The sequence below is a fragment of the Carassius carassius genome, chromosome 9 (genome assembly GCF_963082965.1).
Source record: "Carassius carassius chromosome 9, fCarCar2.1, whole genome shotgun sequence".
In the NCBI taxonomy this organism is placed as follows: domain Eukaryota; kingdom Metazoa; phylum Chordata; class Actinopteri; order Cypriniformes; family Cyprinidae; genus Carassius; species Carassius carassius.
In genome coordinates, this window is record NC_081763.1 from 18,093,207 (window position 1) to 18,111,500 (window position 18,294).

Genomic DNA, 18,294 nt, shown 5'->3' on the forward strand with positions numbered 1-18,294 from the left:
TTAATGAAGAGGATCGCGCAGATCCTCTGCAAGCATGGCTCTTAATGGTATGTTTGTTTGTTGCTGTCTCATACTTTCACTGTTGTTTGTAAATGCTACTGCTTCTGTTAGCTCTTAATATACGGTTTTATTCTGATTAAAGCTTTAATACCGCACAGCAAAGTACTGTACAAACGTCCATGTATAACCCTTCTCATGTAAAAATAAGTGTATAAATGGAACAGTTTGTTGGAGCTGATCTGACAATCTGAATGAGAGACTATAAAAAATAATTTGAGTCAACTAAAAATACTTTGTTACCACGCTGCCTAAACATTTTTTATCTTGACAACATATTTCTTGTTGAAACAACTTCCCATTAGAGTGGAATTAGTCCAGGTAAAACGTTTAAGTTGACTTGACTACTATTTTCTAGTCCAGTCAACCTAAATCATGTTGTGTCAACTAGGATTTTTTTTTATTTTTTTTTAACTTCACTGTAACAAATTTCTGTAGTTTTCACAGCATTATTACTGTAAAACGGGCAAATGCTTACTGTAAAACCTGTATACAGCATGTTACTGTAGATCTGCAAAGCATCATGGTCAATTTTCAATGGCGGGAAAATTCTACAGTAAAAATATTTTTTCTGTGAATCACAATACAGCAATTTAGAGGATTTTTTTTTCCCAGCCATGGAAAGCTGAAAAGCTAGATTCCACACTTTCATTGGAATTTTAACTTCAGAAAGGTAACTTTGCTGATTTATTTTCACAGTTTACTCTAGTCAAGTTAACTATTTGTTCAACTAATTCATTATTTATTATTATTTTGTTCAAGAGTGCACTGAGAGAGAGAGAGGTAAAATAGCGGGACACTTCCTAGTAAACTCGTGTCTTGTGTTCATTTTATTACCAAAAAAAAATTGTGCATAATTTTGATCGATTTTCTAATCTGGCAACATTCGATAACGTCATCAGTTTAGAGAAGCATAGCATTGTTGAATAAAAATTAAATTGGAATTGTGTATGTGATGTGTCTGTTGGTGCACTAGCCGGAGTTTTCTCTAGTAGCCTGCTAATGTCAACTGTCACCGCCGACACCGCGTGCGTGCGCGTGAAGCAGCAAAGCCAAGCCAGCCGACTCCAGAGTCCAGACTCGACAGAAAACGCAGTTAGAGGTAAGACTTTAGACATTTTTCATAGGTTCACCATTTTTCTGAACTTCATCGCAAGTCAAACCGCAGAAACGAGATTGTTGATAGTCTAATTTGAAGTGCCATTCCCGACATGTGGGAGCATATACTGTATAAAGATTTGTCTTCTCTGGCAACATTAACGTACATTTATAACGTCTTCAGTTTGATTAAAGAGTAACGTTTAGCATTGTTGAATAACATTAGTTTGAAATTGTGTATTTGATGTCTGTGCTGACGCGGTAGCCGTTTGAATAATCTCACTCGTTTTTTTTTTTTTTTTGCTTGCTAACGTTGGTGCCTGAAGAATCAGACATTTAAGCGGGCCGATTCGAAAGTTTTATTCATTCGAGAGTTTTATTCATGATACGTGGAAGCATAATAATATACTCGCACTGTATTAAGATGTTTCGAGATCTTACTCGTATTTTTATTTACCATTTGGTTCATTTCTTGCAGCAAAGAGGCCTTAACAATCAATCCAGGTACATAAATTACATGAACTAGCATGTATACAATGTTTTTCAAATGCAAACAATGTTGTTTCTCTTCAGACACAATACCTAGAAAGTGCACATAAAACGTACTCGGTTACTAAACGTAACCTCGGTTCTCTCTAGAAGAGCGAACGAGTACTGCGTCTTAGCTAAGACGCTACGCTACGGGAAAAGTCTCTTTTCACGAAATACTGAAGCAAAAAATTATCCTTAATTTTGTATTTTTGTAAAGCGCATTTGCAGCAGTACACAGCCATAGGCGAGACGGCTCGCTCGCTCATTGGCTTGTTCTGCGGCAACTGCACAGCCTATCGAGCGCAGGCTGATGCAACATCACCCGCCGAAACGGGTGTGGCCCAACCTATAAAAGGAGCTCGAAAAGGCTGACTCACCTGATTTATTTCATCGCCGAGGCGAACCAGAGTGAATTGTACGCACGGCAGAGAACGCAGTACTCGTTCGCTCTTCTAGAGAGAACCGAGGTTACGTTTAGTAACCGAGTACGTTCTCTTACGAGAGCTCTCTCGTACTGCGTCTTAGCTAAGACGCTACGGGAACCCGATGTAAAACGCCGTGCGCGCAGGGATCACACACCAATAAACCTGAAGCAACGCCCAGGATTTACAGTGCACAGTCACCTGAGGGACTCACAGAGAGTCCGGGACAGAAAAGGGGGAAAGCCCTCCGTCCCATATCTAGCAGCATCCGTAGATGCGGCAATATGACATCACACAGCCGAGGCAAGGCCTGACCAATGTGGCAATGCGGGTCTTACGCAATACTGCCCATATAACAGTCGGCAGCGCACAGCGCTCATGAATTAAGAATTCCCCTCAGGGCCCTGATTCTTCTATACCGATAGCAGCCTTGCTTGCAAGGCGGGAACCTCCAGGTTATAGAACCTGATAAATGTAGACGGCGAGGCCCAACCCGCCGCCATACATATATCCTGCAAGGAGATCCCAGTAGACCACGCCCACGACGAGGCGACGCCTCTTGTGGAGTGTGCTCTGACGCCCAACGGGCACTGAAGGCCCCTGGAAGCGTAAGCTAACGCTATGGCGTCAACTATCCATCTGGATAGAGTCTGTCTCGAAACAGCCATTCCTTTGGAACGTCCACCGAACGAGACAAATAGCTGCTCCGTCTGCCGAAAGGCAGCAGAGCGAGACACATAAGCTCTTAAAACCCTGACAGGGCAAAGAAGACTCGAGTCTCCATCCTCCCCTGACACCGGCAGGGCAATAACCTGAGCCCGAAACGGTGTGTTGAGGGATTTCGGCACATAACCGTGCCTAGGTTTGAGTATGACCCTTGAGTCATTGGGCCCAAACTCCAAGCACGACTGGCTCACTGAGAGCGCGTGCAAATCACCCACACGCTTCACAGAAGCGAGAGCCAACAAGAATACTGTCTTGAACGACAGATGCTGAAGGCTAACCGATTAGATAGGCTCAAAAGGGGGACCCTTCAAGGCCTCCAAAACCGCCGCGAGGTCCCACATAGGGACTGACGGAGGTCTGGGAGGATTCAGCCTCCTAGCTCCTCTGAGGAACCGGATGACTAAATCGTTCCTTCCTATTGACTGACCGGACGCCGTTTCAGAAAACGCCGCGATGGCCGCCACATAAACTTTGAGCGTGGATGGGGCTCTGCCCTTATCCAACAGCTCCTGTAGGAAGGAGAGGACCTCCGTCACCTCACAACTAAGGGGTGAATAACCTCGAGCTGTGCACCAGCTGGAGAACACCGACCACTTCGAGGCATACAGATGTCGTGTCGATGGAGCTCTAGCCTGAGTGATGGTATTTAGCACTCCCACTGCGAGATCAGCGGGTAACCGTTGAGTGCCCATACATGGAGGGACCACAACTCCGGTTGAGGGTGCCAAATCGAGCCCCTGGCCTGCGAGAGGAGATCTCTCCTCAACGGTACCGGCCATGGGGCGACATCTGCTAATTGCATCAAATCTGGGAACCATGGTTGGTTCTTCCAAAGAGGTGCCACAAGCAGTATTGAACATCTCGTTTCTCTCACCCGTTCTATCACCTGCGGAAGGAGGGAGACGGGAGGGAACCCATAAAGCGGGCAGCACGGCCATTTCCGTGACAGCGCGCTTTCGTTCTTGGAAAAGAACGCGGGGCAGTGAGCGTTTTCGTGGGACGCAAAGAGGTCCACCTCCGCCATGCCAAATCTCTCCCACAACAGCCGAACTGTTTGCGGGTGTAGAGACCATACGCCCGTAGGGACATTGCCTCTGGACAGCCTGTCTGGACCCAGATTCTGCAGTCCAGGCACATGCACTGCTCTCAGCGAGCGCACGTTGCGTTGAGCCCAAATCAGGAGGCGTTCCGTCAGCCTGTACAGGTTTCGGGACCCGAGACCGCCCTGGCGATTTATGTAGGACACCACGGACATGTTGTCCGAACGGACTACGACGTGGTGATCCTTGATATGGGGACAAAAGCGCGTCAGCGCGTTCTCCACTGCCAGCATTTCCAGGCAGTTGATATGATGGAGCTTTTCCCGTTCTGACCATAGGTCAAAGGACGGTCTGCCTTCGAGCAGCGCTCCCCATCCCGAAGTGGAGGCGTCTGTCAACACCATTTTCACACTCGGGGAAGTCCCCAGGCTTACACCTGATCGGTACCAGCCGCTCGCTGTCCAAGGTGCTAGAGCCACAACACAGCTCTGATCGACCTTGAAATGCAGCGGGCCAGACGCCCACGCTCTGCGCGGCACCCGAGCCTTCAGCCAGAACTGCAGGGGGCGCATGCGGAGCAGGCCCAGCCGCAGAACCGGAGATGCTGAGGCCATATGACCAAGCATCTTTTGACAGTGTTTGAGCGACACAGTCGCGCCGCAGCGGAAAGAACTCGCTGCGCGCTGAATGCCAATCGTGCGCTGTGGTGACAGTCGTTTATGAAGATAAATTCAAGACTTTATAAAGACGTTTTAAATACCAATTCTAGAAAATTCAAGGAATATGTTCTCTAAATTTTGAAGCTGTTTTCCAATGCAAATGTCTAAATTTTCTTAAAGGGTTCACCCAAAAAAAAAAAATTGTAATTTACTAAGCCTGAAGTTGTTTTTAACCTGAATGAGTTTCTTTCTGTTGAAAAGTCCCAGATAGTCTAACAGTACACAACTCCACAATGTGTTACAACCCCAGATCACCAAGATTTCTTCTGAAAATCTTCTGAATTTTCTTTCTGAAACCTGTTAAAACACTGTAAAATAATAAACATAAATATATAAATAAATATTTACAGAGAAAGTCAAATGTAATGACAAGTTTGTTTTAATTACCAAAGACAAACTTTTCTATCGAGACGATGCTTTTAAATTACGCAACACAGAATTATAACAAAATAAAAGGAAATTTAACACATTTGTGTCTATCCTTAGTGTATGGCTATTTATACAAGATATAGCTATGCTATTATTACTGTTATTCTAAAACCTATTGTTTTGAACGCATGCAATTTACTTATGACTGTATATTCACGCAGCATTACAATGGGTTCTGGTGAGGCACTTGAATGACTACTTCAGAAAAACCGAAAGAAGAGTTTGTAACATTACCTTAAGAACTTCATCTGTACCAAGTTTATGTCAGCAATATCAAATGTAATCTTAAGTTAACACGCTCCAAAAGAACTGAGGGAGGTGCTCATTCGTTTCCCTTATAACATGCAGAAAAGTTTGAGTAGTAATCTTGTTTTTTTTCTTTCCCCAAATTTTTAATCTATGTATATTCTGATGGACGTCTTTACACTGTCAAGTTGAAAGAAGTTCCTTTGGTAACACTTTAGAATAAGGTTCCATTAGTTAATGTTAGTTAACATGAAAAAAGCAAGAACAATCCTTCTACAGCATTTATTTATTTTAGTTAATGTTAATTTCAACATTTATTAATGCATTATTCAAATCAAAAGTTGTGCTTGTTAGCATTAGTTAATGCACTGTGAATTAGCTATTTTCGTTAACTAACTTTAACAAAGATTAATAAATACAGTAATAAATGTATTGTTCATTGTTTGTTCATGTTAATTAATACATTAACTAACATTAACTAATGGAACCTTATTCTAAAGTGTTACCGTTCCTTTTTTTATATATAAATTCCCGCAGTTAGTGATCCATTGCGCTCCGTCTCACGCTCTGTTTGAACGGTCTCTAACGCAGCACTGGGCTAAAATAATACATACCAAACTGTATTTTTATCGTTCTCCATATAAGTTCAGCCCAGTATGGGAGAACATTTGTTTTAATATTTTTATGGAAAATACTTTGGAACCGCCTGTATTTTGAGAGCCGCGAAACGAACATACAATTAGAAAATATGACTCTTTAAACCATACTTACTCTTCTTAGACAACATATGTAATTTTACACGTTAAGCCAATAAATACACATATTTTACTTACTAAAGTTGTATTCTGAGAAAATTTCCAAACTTTGTGGAGAAGCTGACCAAAATGGGTGACGACTGTCTTCTGTCTGCAATGGCCTTCACGAGAATGATGACGAGATCTTGCAATAAGTGATGTTGAGAACGTGATATTGCTATTGAATTGATTCAACACCTCAACTTACAAACTATAGTTGAGACAGTGAAAACGTAAAATTTTATATTGAATGAACAAATTCAGTAACTGCAAGTTGTCAACATAAAAAATATTTTTATGAAACAACTGAACCGCTGCTTTAGAACACTTGAAACTTGTGAATCCATTAGAATAGTTAGAAAACAGAATCGCGATTCATATATGCACCGATTTTTACGTGTACCCCTAGTTTTCTCTTCCCCTTCTCTATCTCTATTGGTTATCTGGCTTTGTGACATAACGGACCCGGGAGAAGCTCATTGTAGTCCCTTACCAGCCATTTTTGTAGGGATTAAACTGCCAGAATTTTAAAAGACGAAATCTCCATTTGCATTGAACTTTCAGCGCTGCAACTTTGCAGATATTGTTTATGCTCAAACAGCAACATTACAAACTAGCATTAAAAAGTGAAAATCGCAATCAATCACCCCTTTAGCGCCAGCAAACCAAAACGTAGTAAAGTGTTTTTATTTTTCCAATAATAATTACAGATTGAATATTCAACTTTTTGTGCACACCCCTACTTTTTACTAGTGACTCAAAGAAGTACAAGAAAAGACTGTTAGACAGTCTTCTTGTTTGTGAAACTCTTTTTCTCTCTAAGCCCCTGTCATTCCCCCAGTGTAACATGATTCATCTTAGTCAGGTAAAAAAAAAATTCCACCACATAAGACAAAATAATGCAAGTCATAATTATGACCAGAGATGTAAAGTCATAACTATGATGTACAAATTCTCTTTTTGTCATAATTTAGACTTTTCATATCCTGAATATGACTCTGTCATAATTTCAACTTGACAAAATGAAAAAATTTTCATCTAATAATCATCATTTAACAAAGCATGACAAAGCACCCAAAATAAGATTCTATCATAATTTCTTACCCTTATGTCACCCCAAACCTGTATGATGTTTTTGATGTTGAGTCCCGCTTAAAGGGGTCATATGATGTTGCTAAAAGGAACATTATTTTGTGTATTTGGTGTAATGAAATGTGTTCATGAGGTTTAAGGTTAAAAACACATTATTTTCCACATAATGTACATTATTGTTTCACCTCTGCCTTCTGAAACGCGTTGATTTTTACATGGTCAAGCTCATGGTCTAATTATGGTCGAAGTGGCACCCGCAGCAACAGTGACAATAAAAGGTACGCCTTCTTTCTTTGTGTGAATATTTGGGCACCGTTTTTGCAAATCTTCCCAAAGAGTGATGTAGACATGTGGGGGCGTGTTTAAATGAGCCGTTTTAGGGGGGCGTGGACGTGTCAACTTTTATAAATATCTCTTTGGATTTGAGACTTTAGTCTTTGCAACTTTACAGATCTTGTTTGTGCACCAAGAGAAAGGAAAAAATTTAATCACATCATACGACCCCTTTAAATTTATTGTGTGGACAACAAGAAAAGAGACATTTCTTAAAATAACTTTTGTCTTTCGACAGCATGGGGATACATTTTTCTCCATTACTGAGTGAGCTGTGCCTTGACCAATTCAGTGGTTTATGTGCAAGTGTCAATCGATTTATGCAGGAGTCTGCAGTCAGATCATAGCCGATTAGTGGCCTTAAGAAAAACAGCATGTGGTTTAAAGAAGCCCACAGGCCAGAAACACATCTAAAGTAGTTAGACCAGAAACAGACTAGTAATGATTACAAGTCATAGTCATGTTTCAAGAAGAGGCAGAAAAAAGCAGTTTCAAACAGCAGATGTTACAGGTGGATATGAAGTACATCAAATGTTGCTCTGAAGACATGGCATGCAAACATAATTGTGCATACATACCATGCAAAGTCAAACACAAATACTTGAGCACAAAGCAAACACAGTGAAGGGAGCATGCACCTCAGTATAGCGTTCAAATGCAAGAATGGAAATCGCCCTATGTAAAAACCAAAAACAAATTGACAATATGCACAATAGATTTTCATTCATCAGTAGGCCTGTCACGATAACAACTTTTTGTTGTGGGATATATTGCCCCAGAAATAAATGCGATAAGCTATATTATTGTCATTTAAAGACATTTATTTTATGCCACTGAATATACAATGTAACCCATAAAAAAAAGAGGGCCTACACAGTTCCAAATTTTTTGAATATTCAGATCATGGAAATTAAAAAACCTGAATAAAATGTAAATAATCATTTTCTAACAAAAAGTGCAAAGTTACAAGTAGGAAAAAAGATAAAATGCACAAAGAACTAGAATGGAGATTTTTCAATCTACAAATTTTACCCTGACCTTCTTTTCTCTGTTAATTAAGGGTGCACACTGTTGCTGAAAAACACAATCACTACTCAGCAGTCAGATGTCTATGCACAAAGGCACAGGTTCCTAAACAAGACCATATCTGCAGATGAAACTTTTTTTTTGCATTTTTTTTTATTTGAACTAGCACCTCATGACTATACCAAGCTGTGTACGAGAAGCTGAAAAACACAGGCGGAATTGGAATGTACAAAACATGATGACATATAATGTGCAATATATTGTGTCACCAAGAATGATTGAGGTCATGTACATATATTGCACGATAAGTCAATATATTGATTATTGCGAAAGGCCTATTCATTAGTCTTTGTTGTCACCTTGTCTTACAAACTCCAAAAGGAGGTATTTTACCAATCCAAATAGTACACATAGAGTTAGTTTAGTTTATGTATTTATAAAAAATTTATATTTATTTAAATGTATAATTAATAGAGAATAAATGTCTCTTTATTTCCACTTAGAAAAAGGCAACCAGGTGCAGCTCCCTACAGCAAAGTCATCTTTCGGGTCAGGTTAAGCTGTGTCATTCATTTCAAATATCTAATTTCTGCTTACTTGACTACAGTGGGCCAGAACACTCTTGAATATACTCTGAACCACAGCATTGGCTTGAGAACACACTTTGAGAGTGCAGTGCACAGATGCACGCGTTCTTCTTAGGTTTTCATAAATGGGTCCTTGCACATGGAGTCCAAAATGTTCTTATGCGTATGCATATTTTCGTATTCATCATCCTAAAAATTTGTCACACACAGAAACCTTGCACACTGTAGGTCCTTACACACAGTGTCTGAAATTCTCGTCCAAAACGATGTCCATCATAGAAAAATCCAGATCGGGTTCAATTTTATGTGTTTTCATATATGTTTTGGTGTGTGACAAATCTTTACAATGACTAACATCAAAAAACACATTAAAAATTTTGGACTCAGTGCACGGACCTTGAGTGTGTCATTTGGTATCAAAACAATATAAAGTAGTACCAACAATGTTTTACCAGTCCACATGGCAGTTTCTTGGAAGGAAAGTGTATGTAAGACAGTATACCTGCAGGCAACCACATGACCCAGCTTGCTGATTCCACACAGGACTGCAATTTAGCCTACATGTTTACGAGTGGAAATTCCTTTGGAGTTGACCTTTATGACTGATTTTACGTTTTTATATCTCCTCTTGACAACTACTGCTCACTGCATATGTGATATTTTACTTAACAAGATAACTCCTTTAGTTATTGACAAACAATTAATTATGTGCATAGTGACGTACACAGCAACAAAATGGGATGGAGAGTTCAGTAAAAGATGCATAACTTTGCATTTCATGGAGTAGATGTATAATAATTTAAATGGATGGTTTTTCAAAAGAAAAAGAAAAAAAAAAGACAATTCTGTCATCATAGCTTCATCCCTGTCATGTAGCTCCAACCCTGTAAGATTGACTTTCTTTTGATGGAGATATTTTGAAGAATCTATTGTCTTTTCCATTCAATGATGACTGAAGTTTCAAATAAAAAAAGGACACAAAATCATTGTCATTTAATCACAACATTTATGCACAAGACTCATACACTATTTTTCAAGTCTTCCAATTTCATGAAAGCAGTTGAAGTTGCTTAGTGAGCAAATATTATCGAGTTCACATGCCACACTTGAGACTTTTTGAGGCTTGACAATGAATGAGGAAAATGTTGCTGCATGAAAGAGACAAGTAAGAAAGTATTATGTGTTTAGACCAACAAGAATGTAAATAAATTTTTTTTTTTCATTATAACATGTAGTTTCCTGAAAGAGCTAGTAAGTTGCAATTACAACACACAGTGCTCAAGTAGGAAATATTAACCATTTCCTGTGTCTGGTGGTAGAGCAACACTGATCTTAAATGAGGTTTAGGCCTAGCTATAAATGGATAATACAAATACAAATACTGATAAGACCTAAGTAGCCAGGATGGGCAAAACTCATATGGACATGATTGAAGTAATGCAATTCATTAATAATAATTTATTATAAGTATATATATATATATATATATATATATATATATATATATATATATATAAAGTTAAAAACATGACACAAAAAGTGAAGCCGGTGACTTGTAACAAAAGCACATAAAGAGAGAGGGCACTGTCAGCTTCCTCTTTTGAAGCAATAGGCTCTCTCACTCACCGTGTGTGTAGATGTTCCCCAGCTCATTGTGCAGATAGAAGAGACTCCTGATACACTCCTGGACGGAGGAGATGGGTCTATAGCCAGTCAGGACATATTTGTTGAACTGTAAATGTGGAGGAGAGTTTGCCCAGTCCAGCAGTCTGGGGCCGTTTAAAAATGCCATAGCAACTAGAAACAGTCACGACGAAGCTAAAAATAACTGCACTATACATCTACACTTCCACGCACAACACAGACTAAAAAAATATTCGACACCCTAGACATTAGTCGGAGAAGTCCAGCCCGGTCATGTGCAGCCAGCTACATGGCTAACAGACCTGCTCTTTAGCCGAAAGAATTTGAAAAAGGAACTTTTGCCTCAGCGACGTTTTGTTTTCCAACATTGGCGGTGGCGGCGTCATCCGCACGGATTGACGTAGAAATTCCAGGCTGCTTTCATAGTGAGCTTCGCTGATATATACAGTGCGGCATGTAACATTTAAACGAAGTGCGGTCACACCCTGCTCCAGCCTTTCAAACAAACCCCACACCAGCTTCTGTCAGCTCGACTCCAGAGGCAACCCGAGGAGAGGTGGCTTTCGTTTGCTGCTCATCAAACAGCCGCCGACTAATAATTTCACCATCGGGAATAGCAGGGATTTCGTGAACGCGGAGCCGTGTGCTCGGTCAAGCCGAGAGTAACTTTCTCATATTCCCGTAGTGTGTGAATGAATCATCACCATCATCATCTGTCCGTCCAGAGCTTCGGCATTCGCTCTGATTTAAACTACCAGCGCTCTCTAAGACCCATGTGTTTGCAAGAACCTGATACAAGACTCATTTAAAGGACCTGAACGAAGCAGGTGTGTTTTGAGAGTAAAGAAATAGGCTACCAGAACGAGTTTAATGTAGTGATGATAGGACAATATTGCCTGGCACCGATCATAAGTAGTCACTCACTAATATGACATGGGGGTTAATATTAACATATTCAGCGGATGTAAAAGGGGAAAAAAGCTATATTATAAAATTCTCATAGATAGGCTATGTCAAGTTTTCCCCCAGAATATCAAGCATCCCCTGGCATCCGCTCCTTATAAGTGACGAGCACTATTGTCCAATAAGGAAGTGCAGCTTGCAAAGAAAAAGTGCGCACGCTTGTCATGTGCTTTGCTTTTTCATTTTAACAATAACGATATCAAACGCATTCAATGCGTTTTCTGTTCACTGTCTCACACTACCCGGATAGCTCGAGAGCTAACGGGCTAGCTTCCTTCACCTTGATTGTGCCGACTGCAAGAACACACGAGATTCACAGTCAATGTCTTAGCAGCAGTTAAACATCACAACCAGTTTTTTCCCAAACAGCGACACGCGCATTCCTGCGATCCCCCCTGCTCCGACCAAAATATCCATCCGTAGGCTTGGCATTTGTCATCCAGCGAACGGAGGGGAATGTACGTGGTGGTCAGCTCAGCTCACAGGAACACGTCTCCCCTGTACTGCCAAGTGATGTTGCTGCTAGCTTGCAGTGATTTCAGCCGTTTCTGATAAGCGGCTAAGCCAAAAAAGGTTAATATCCCCTACATTCAGCGGCGCATTTCTCACGGGCTAACTGATACCGGTGTGCGGGAACATGCGGCTGGTGGAGGGGCGCAGCTGCCCGGCCTTCGCTCCTTATTGTCCGCTGATCCTGCATTGCTCTAATCCAGTCTGGACCAACTGGGACGAACTGGGGGTAGCACGAGGACAGGATGGTTTCAATTTGTGCCTTTTAGATATTATTTTTCCATTAATAGGCTATATATATGTAACTATATATATATATAAGGATGACATAAAATAGTCTATTTGACACCCATTGTGTCTACACTGATAGTATTTTTTTTTTTTTTTTTAATAATGATAACTCAAAAGTAGAGATATCCGATTCTGAACGAGTCGGAACTTTCCAATGAATTTGTTGAACAAAGTCGAGTTTGAACGAATCGTTCATAATTCGAACTAAATGATTCTCTTACGAATCGAGTCATTGGTGCGATTCGTAATGAGCCGATTTGGACTGTAGCCTACTGAGTATTTGATTTTGACAGTTTAGCCCTACTAGACATTTCATTAAGATTCAGACAGGATATTTAAAGGAATTTTAGTATCAGTTTATTGTAAATGCAAAATATATTTAGATTCTTTAATTTTGGTTTAAGCGCTGATCATACCTGCAGCTAAATTGGACACATGAAATTAATACCAACATGAATTAAAACACAATTAGCGTAATAAGAAGCGTAATAAACAAGAAAAATACACCTATATATAGGTTAGCTTTGGCTGTTGAAATGTATAACTTACCATGACGCCAGAAACCACATGATGATGACGTAAATTAATCACTGATTTTAACCGGTTCTTTGATACGATCAGTTAAAAAAAACGATTTGCAGAAAATTCGGACTTCCTTTCACTAAATCATAACGCCAACAAGTACAAGTGTGGGGCTCTGCAGACCCCTGTCTCCAACTGCAGATGGCATAATGACATTCAATGAGCTTTAAGTTTTCTGTAGGCCTATTATTCTGTATAACGAGCCTTTAACTTTTTGTAAGTGAAAATACATTCTAGCATAAATCTGTTTTAGGCGATTGAATAAAAGATTCAGTAAAGCTGTTCACATGCTTAAGTTTCAAGTTGTTTGGTAAAGAGTTTCTAATTCATTTAATGTATTTTGTTTCCTTGCACGTTTATTTTAGCGTTGTTCATCAACAGTATGACTATGTATGCAGTTCAAAATCTATTAATTTCTTTAGTATTTTAATATCCATGTTACTAAAGCAACACAATATAACACATCCCTAAATTAAAATTTCCAACCACTGATGTGAAAAGTTTGAGTCATGATGCCCAGACCAAACCATGCAGACCACAATCTTTATCAGCATCTGGGCCTGTGACCTCTTTTGACTAAATCTGCAAACAAGTCATTGTATTTGTAACACTTAATTTAAAACAAACTAGTGAACTGAGGTGATAATGTTAAAAATGGAGAAGTGACACAAACAAATATATACAGTTTGCCTTATATGTTTGCATTCAATTTAGCTTAAAAACATGCATCATGCATGTAATAATATACTGTTTGCGTTATTAACAGATTTGAGTTGGCAGTACAAAATGTAGAGCTTTAAAAACAAGTAGAAAAACTTCCACCTGAAAGGGCTGTTTTAAGTGACAAACATCTATGTTTAGAGTTTGATTTCTATCAGCTTGTTTTCTCAGTTTGTTAAGTTCTGCATAATCATTATGTGAATGTCTCCATCAAATTCTGGTATAGGCTCTTAATGTGTCTTATTTTTTAAGGTATCAAGTAAACATCATCTATCTGGTTTGCTGAAGTTAAACCACATCCCTTGATGTCAAGCAACAGTTTTCACACACATTCCACCCTTTTACACATTCTTTCACACATGATGAGTCAGTTATCACCGAAGTGTGAATGTTCTTGTACCTGTCCATTGCAGAGGCTGGACACATGTGGTACATAAATGAGCACAGCACAGATACTTTTCAGTCTGCATGCTGAGCGCTCTTAGATTATTTGTGTTTAAAAAAAACTTTGTAGGTAAGTGAAAAATAACCTAAACTTACTCACTTCATTGTTAATCTGAGTTTATTGACTGATAATAATATCTAAATTAATATCTTTAAACTTTTTTTGTTAAAAGAATAATAAAAAATGTTGATGATGCTGAAGCACTAACAGCATTAACCTTATTCTATCGATTTTGCTTTAGAACAATATCATAGTGAAAGTTAAACTGCTAAAATCTAGCCTGCCTATTCATTATAAACATAAAACTTATTTTATAGTTAGTGCATTTCTACATAAGGAATGGTCTAGGATACACCAATCAAATCACAAAGTTTGTGATTAAAACCAGTATCAGCAAAGAACATTATATACTAATGTATGCACCGAAGTGAACAATATTAATGTATTTTTTTTCAACTTTACTTTCTGATTTAGGTATATCACAGCAGGGTAACATCCAAATGATTCCTCTAGTTATCCTGTGGTCTGGGCTTCTTTTGTACGTTCCTCCTCCAACCAGCCCAGCATGCTTTTGGGGTAAAGAAGCTTTTTGGGCAGAGTATCAAGATGCTAATTTCGTGCCAGGATCTGACTTGGCTGGAGAGGGTTTCAACATAACTTAGATGCAACGCCTTGGCACTTTGATCATCGACATGAGTAAGTGGCAGCTCAAGAACAACACGTGTAACCTGTGCAAAAACCCATTCATGCAGGACAAAAAGCAGAAGCTCCTGGTGTCTGTCATTTACTGGAGGGCCACCCAAAACTGCAGAAGGTCATAATCCCGCTCCGTTTATGAGTCCAGCGAGTCGCTGGTCAGTTCCACCGTAGAGAACAACTGGAAAGTCGGCCTGGAAATTGGCAACATTCTAAGCAGGATGTCACTGATGTTGGCTGGAACTAACTCCAAACTCACTGAGTATTCGATGGCAAAGACCAAAAAGGACAAGTTCAGCTTCATTAAACAGTCTACATCCTGTAAACACTACAGGTAAGACTTATCATATATTAGTCAGTTGGTGTGATATGTCATGGTTTATGTGCTGTATGTATGTATGTATTGACTGTATGTGCAGCACAATGCACTACTGTCTTTAGCTACGGCATTAGAAGCCAAGCTCCTCTTCATCAGGAACTAAGCTATGATTTTATAAAGCTTCCAGAGACATATGACAACCAAACAAAAGAAAGCTACTTGTGACTTGTTAAAAAGTTTGTCACACATTACATTGTCCAGGTAATCCAAAATATATCAAGATCAGTGTGTGCTATTTGTCTCAGTCTGTCGCATATATGTCTCTGTTGTTTGTAATCTGTTCTACAGGTGAAACTCGGTGGAGCAGTGCAATCTGTGACCAGTGTCAAACAATGCATGGCTACTCTACAGGACCTCAGGATGGATGAGATCAAATCATGTCTGGACGTTGAGGCATCTGCAAGTGTAATGGGGAGGATCAGCATAGACACAGCGTACCATCACTCTAAACAGAGCAAAGACAAAAAATTGCAACTGTTTATCAAATTCTGGTAAAGGCACTTAATGTGTCTTATTTTATAAGGTATTTCAAGCCTATATATGTATATATATAATTTTCACAATATTTTACAATTTTTTATTTTCTTTCTTCAAAATTATGTATGATTTGTTGGAATCTGAAAAATAAAGAATGAATGAGCTACACCTGTTTCAATTCGATAGAGACAGCAAAGTCAATTTTGAGAAAAATTTAAAGTATTCTGAAGGTTCCAAAGCAAAATCACCTAGTAACACTGCATATTTTCCTCAATTTATTTTCATAATAATAACTACTATATTAATAATCACAATATAGCTATTTTTTAATATTATCTTTGTTATTAAAAATAATCAGAATTAGTCCGTGCGCATGCCAACTCATTTTGCCAGCACGGGTCACATATATATTCTATTGTTCTTTGATTAATATAATATAATATAATTTAATATACACTGAACAAAATTATGAACACAACACTTTTGTTTTTGCCCCCATTTTTCATGAGCTGAACTCAAAGTTCATAGACTTTTTCTATGTACACAAAAGGCCTATTTCTCTCAAATATTGTTCAAAAATCTGTCTAAATCTGTGTTAGTGATCACTTCTCCTTTGCCGAGATAATCAATCCACCTCACAGGTGTGGCATATCAAGATGACATAATGATTATTGTACAGATGTGCCTTGGGCTGGCCACAATAAAAGGTCACTCAAAAATGTGCAGTTTTATCACACAGCACAATGCCACAGATGTTTTGAGGTAGTGTGAAATTGGCAAGCTGACTGCAGGAATGTCCACCAGAGCTGTTGCCCATTAACTGAATGTTCATTTCTCTACTATAAGCCGTCTCCAAAAGCGTTTCAGAGAATTTGGCAGTACATCCAACCACAGACCACATTTAACCACACCAGCTGCGGCAACAGTTGGTTTGCCAAAGAATTTCTGCACAAACTGTCAGAAACCGTCTCAGGGAAGCTCATCTGCATGCTCGTCGTCCTCATCGGGGTCTTGTCCTGACTGCAGTTCTTCGTTGTAACCGACTTGAGTGGGCAAATGCTGATATTCGATGGCATCTGGCACTTTGGAGAGGTGTTCTCACTGTTCAGGGCAGATGGCAGACAGCGTTTATGGCGTCGTGTGAGTTTGCTGATGTCAATGTCGTGGATCGAGCGGCCCATGATGGCGGTGGGGTTATGGTATGGGCAAGCATGTGTTATGGACAACGAACACAGGTGCATTTTATTGATGGCATTTTGATATGGTGACGAGATCCTGGGGCCCATTTTTGCGCCATTCATCCACGACCATAACCTCATGTTGCAGCATGATAATGCACAGCCCTATGTTGCAAGGATCTGTACACAATTCCTGGAAGCTGAAAACATCCCAGTTCTTACATGGCCAACATACTCACCGGATATGTCACGCTGAGCATGTTTCGGATGCTCTGGATCGACGTATACCACAGTGTGTTCCAGTTCCTGCAAACATCCAGCAACTTCGCACAGCCACTGAAGAGGAGTGGACCAACATTCCACAAGTCACAATCAACAACCTGAACAACTCTATGTGAAGGAGATGTGTTGCACTGTGTAAGGAAAATGTTGGTCACATCAGATATGGCTCATTGCCTGAAAAACTGAACGTAATTTTGTTTTCACTGAAGCCACTACATATGTTGCTGCCAGTCAAAAACCCAAAATATGAGCAATTACGCCGAGCCATTTGTGACTACATACTACTTTGGAGGAACTGCTCTATACCTTGCAACGCCAGTATTGGAACTAACCCCAAAGAGCCCTTTAAGTGCAGCTGTCATATCAACCCTTGAGTAAAAGCAAACTGCTGCCCTGCACAGCGTGGACTTGCTCAGATTAGTGTAACTGTGATGAAGGTGACAGGTCTATGGGGAAGTTACACCTCACAGACCGATGGGTATGTAAAGGTCCTGAGAAATCATAAGGTCTTGCTAGGGAAAACATCATTGATTTGGAACCAAAACTCACCAACCTGAAGCCAGAAGTTTGATCTCAGCAGCAAACAACTAAAAGCTTGAGTAAAAAGTGACTTCTGTCGACTTGACCATGGTTTGCTGTACTATAAGACAGCTATAACTTGTGGTCCTAGTTTAGCTTGCTCCTCATGCAAAGAGTATGTGCCCTCCCATCTAGAGAAGTTATACATGTCACAACACGCCCGGCCTTTTCTTTCTGATTATCAGATCTTTGATGTGTTCTGTGGGTTTTCGCTATACTCTTAGCATGCTTTGCAATTACTTGCATGCAGATTTTTGGGGTTAATAAATGAATTATGAAAAGAGCAAGTTAACTTATTCTTCTAAGTGATTCATGTCATTTTTGGTCGTTAGGGTGCCGAACTGTGAAAAGTGTGTAGGAGGTTTAATGCCACAAGAGGAACAATCTGACAAACAGCAAGACTGAGACACATTAACATTTAGTAAAGTTTTGATTTGACTAATTTAGT

The 18,294-nt window shown here is 39.7% G+C and overlaps 1 protein-coding gene and 1 pseudogene across 1 annotated transcript in view; one reads left to right on the forward strand and one right to left on the reverse strand.

Annotated features, from left to right (window-relative positions):
- The window catches only part of LOC132149136 (progestin and adipoQ receptor family member 4-like), an 18,523-nt gene extending 6,278 nt beyond the window's left edge, over positions 1-12,245 (reverse strand). The window contains exon 1 of the mRNA XM_059558105.1: positions 10,727-12,245. Within this exon, the coding sequence (XP_059414088.1) occupies positions 10,727-10,892 (166 nt within the window). The 5' untranslated portion in view covers positions 10,893-12,245. The remainder of the gene's footprint in view (positions 1-10,726) is intronic.
- Positions 12,246-14,755: 2,510 nt separating this feature from the next.
- LOC132148744 (perforin-1-like) lies at positions 14,756-18,070 on the forward strand (annotated as a pseudogene).
- The last annotated feature ends 224 nt before the right edge of the window (positions 18,071-18,294 follow it).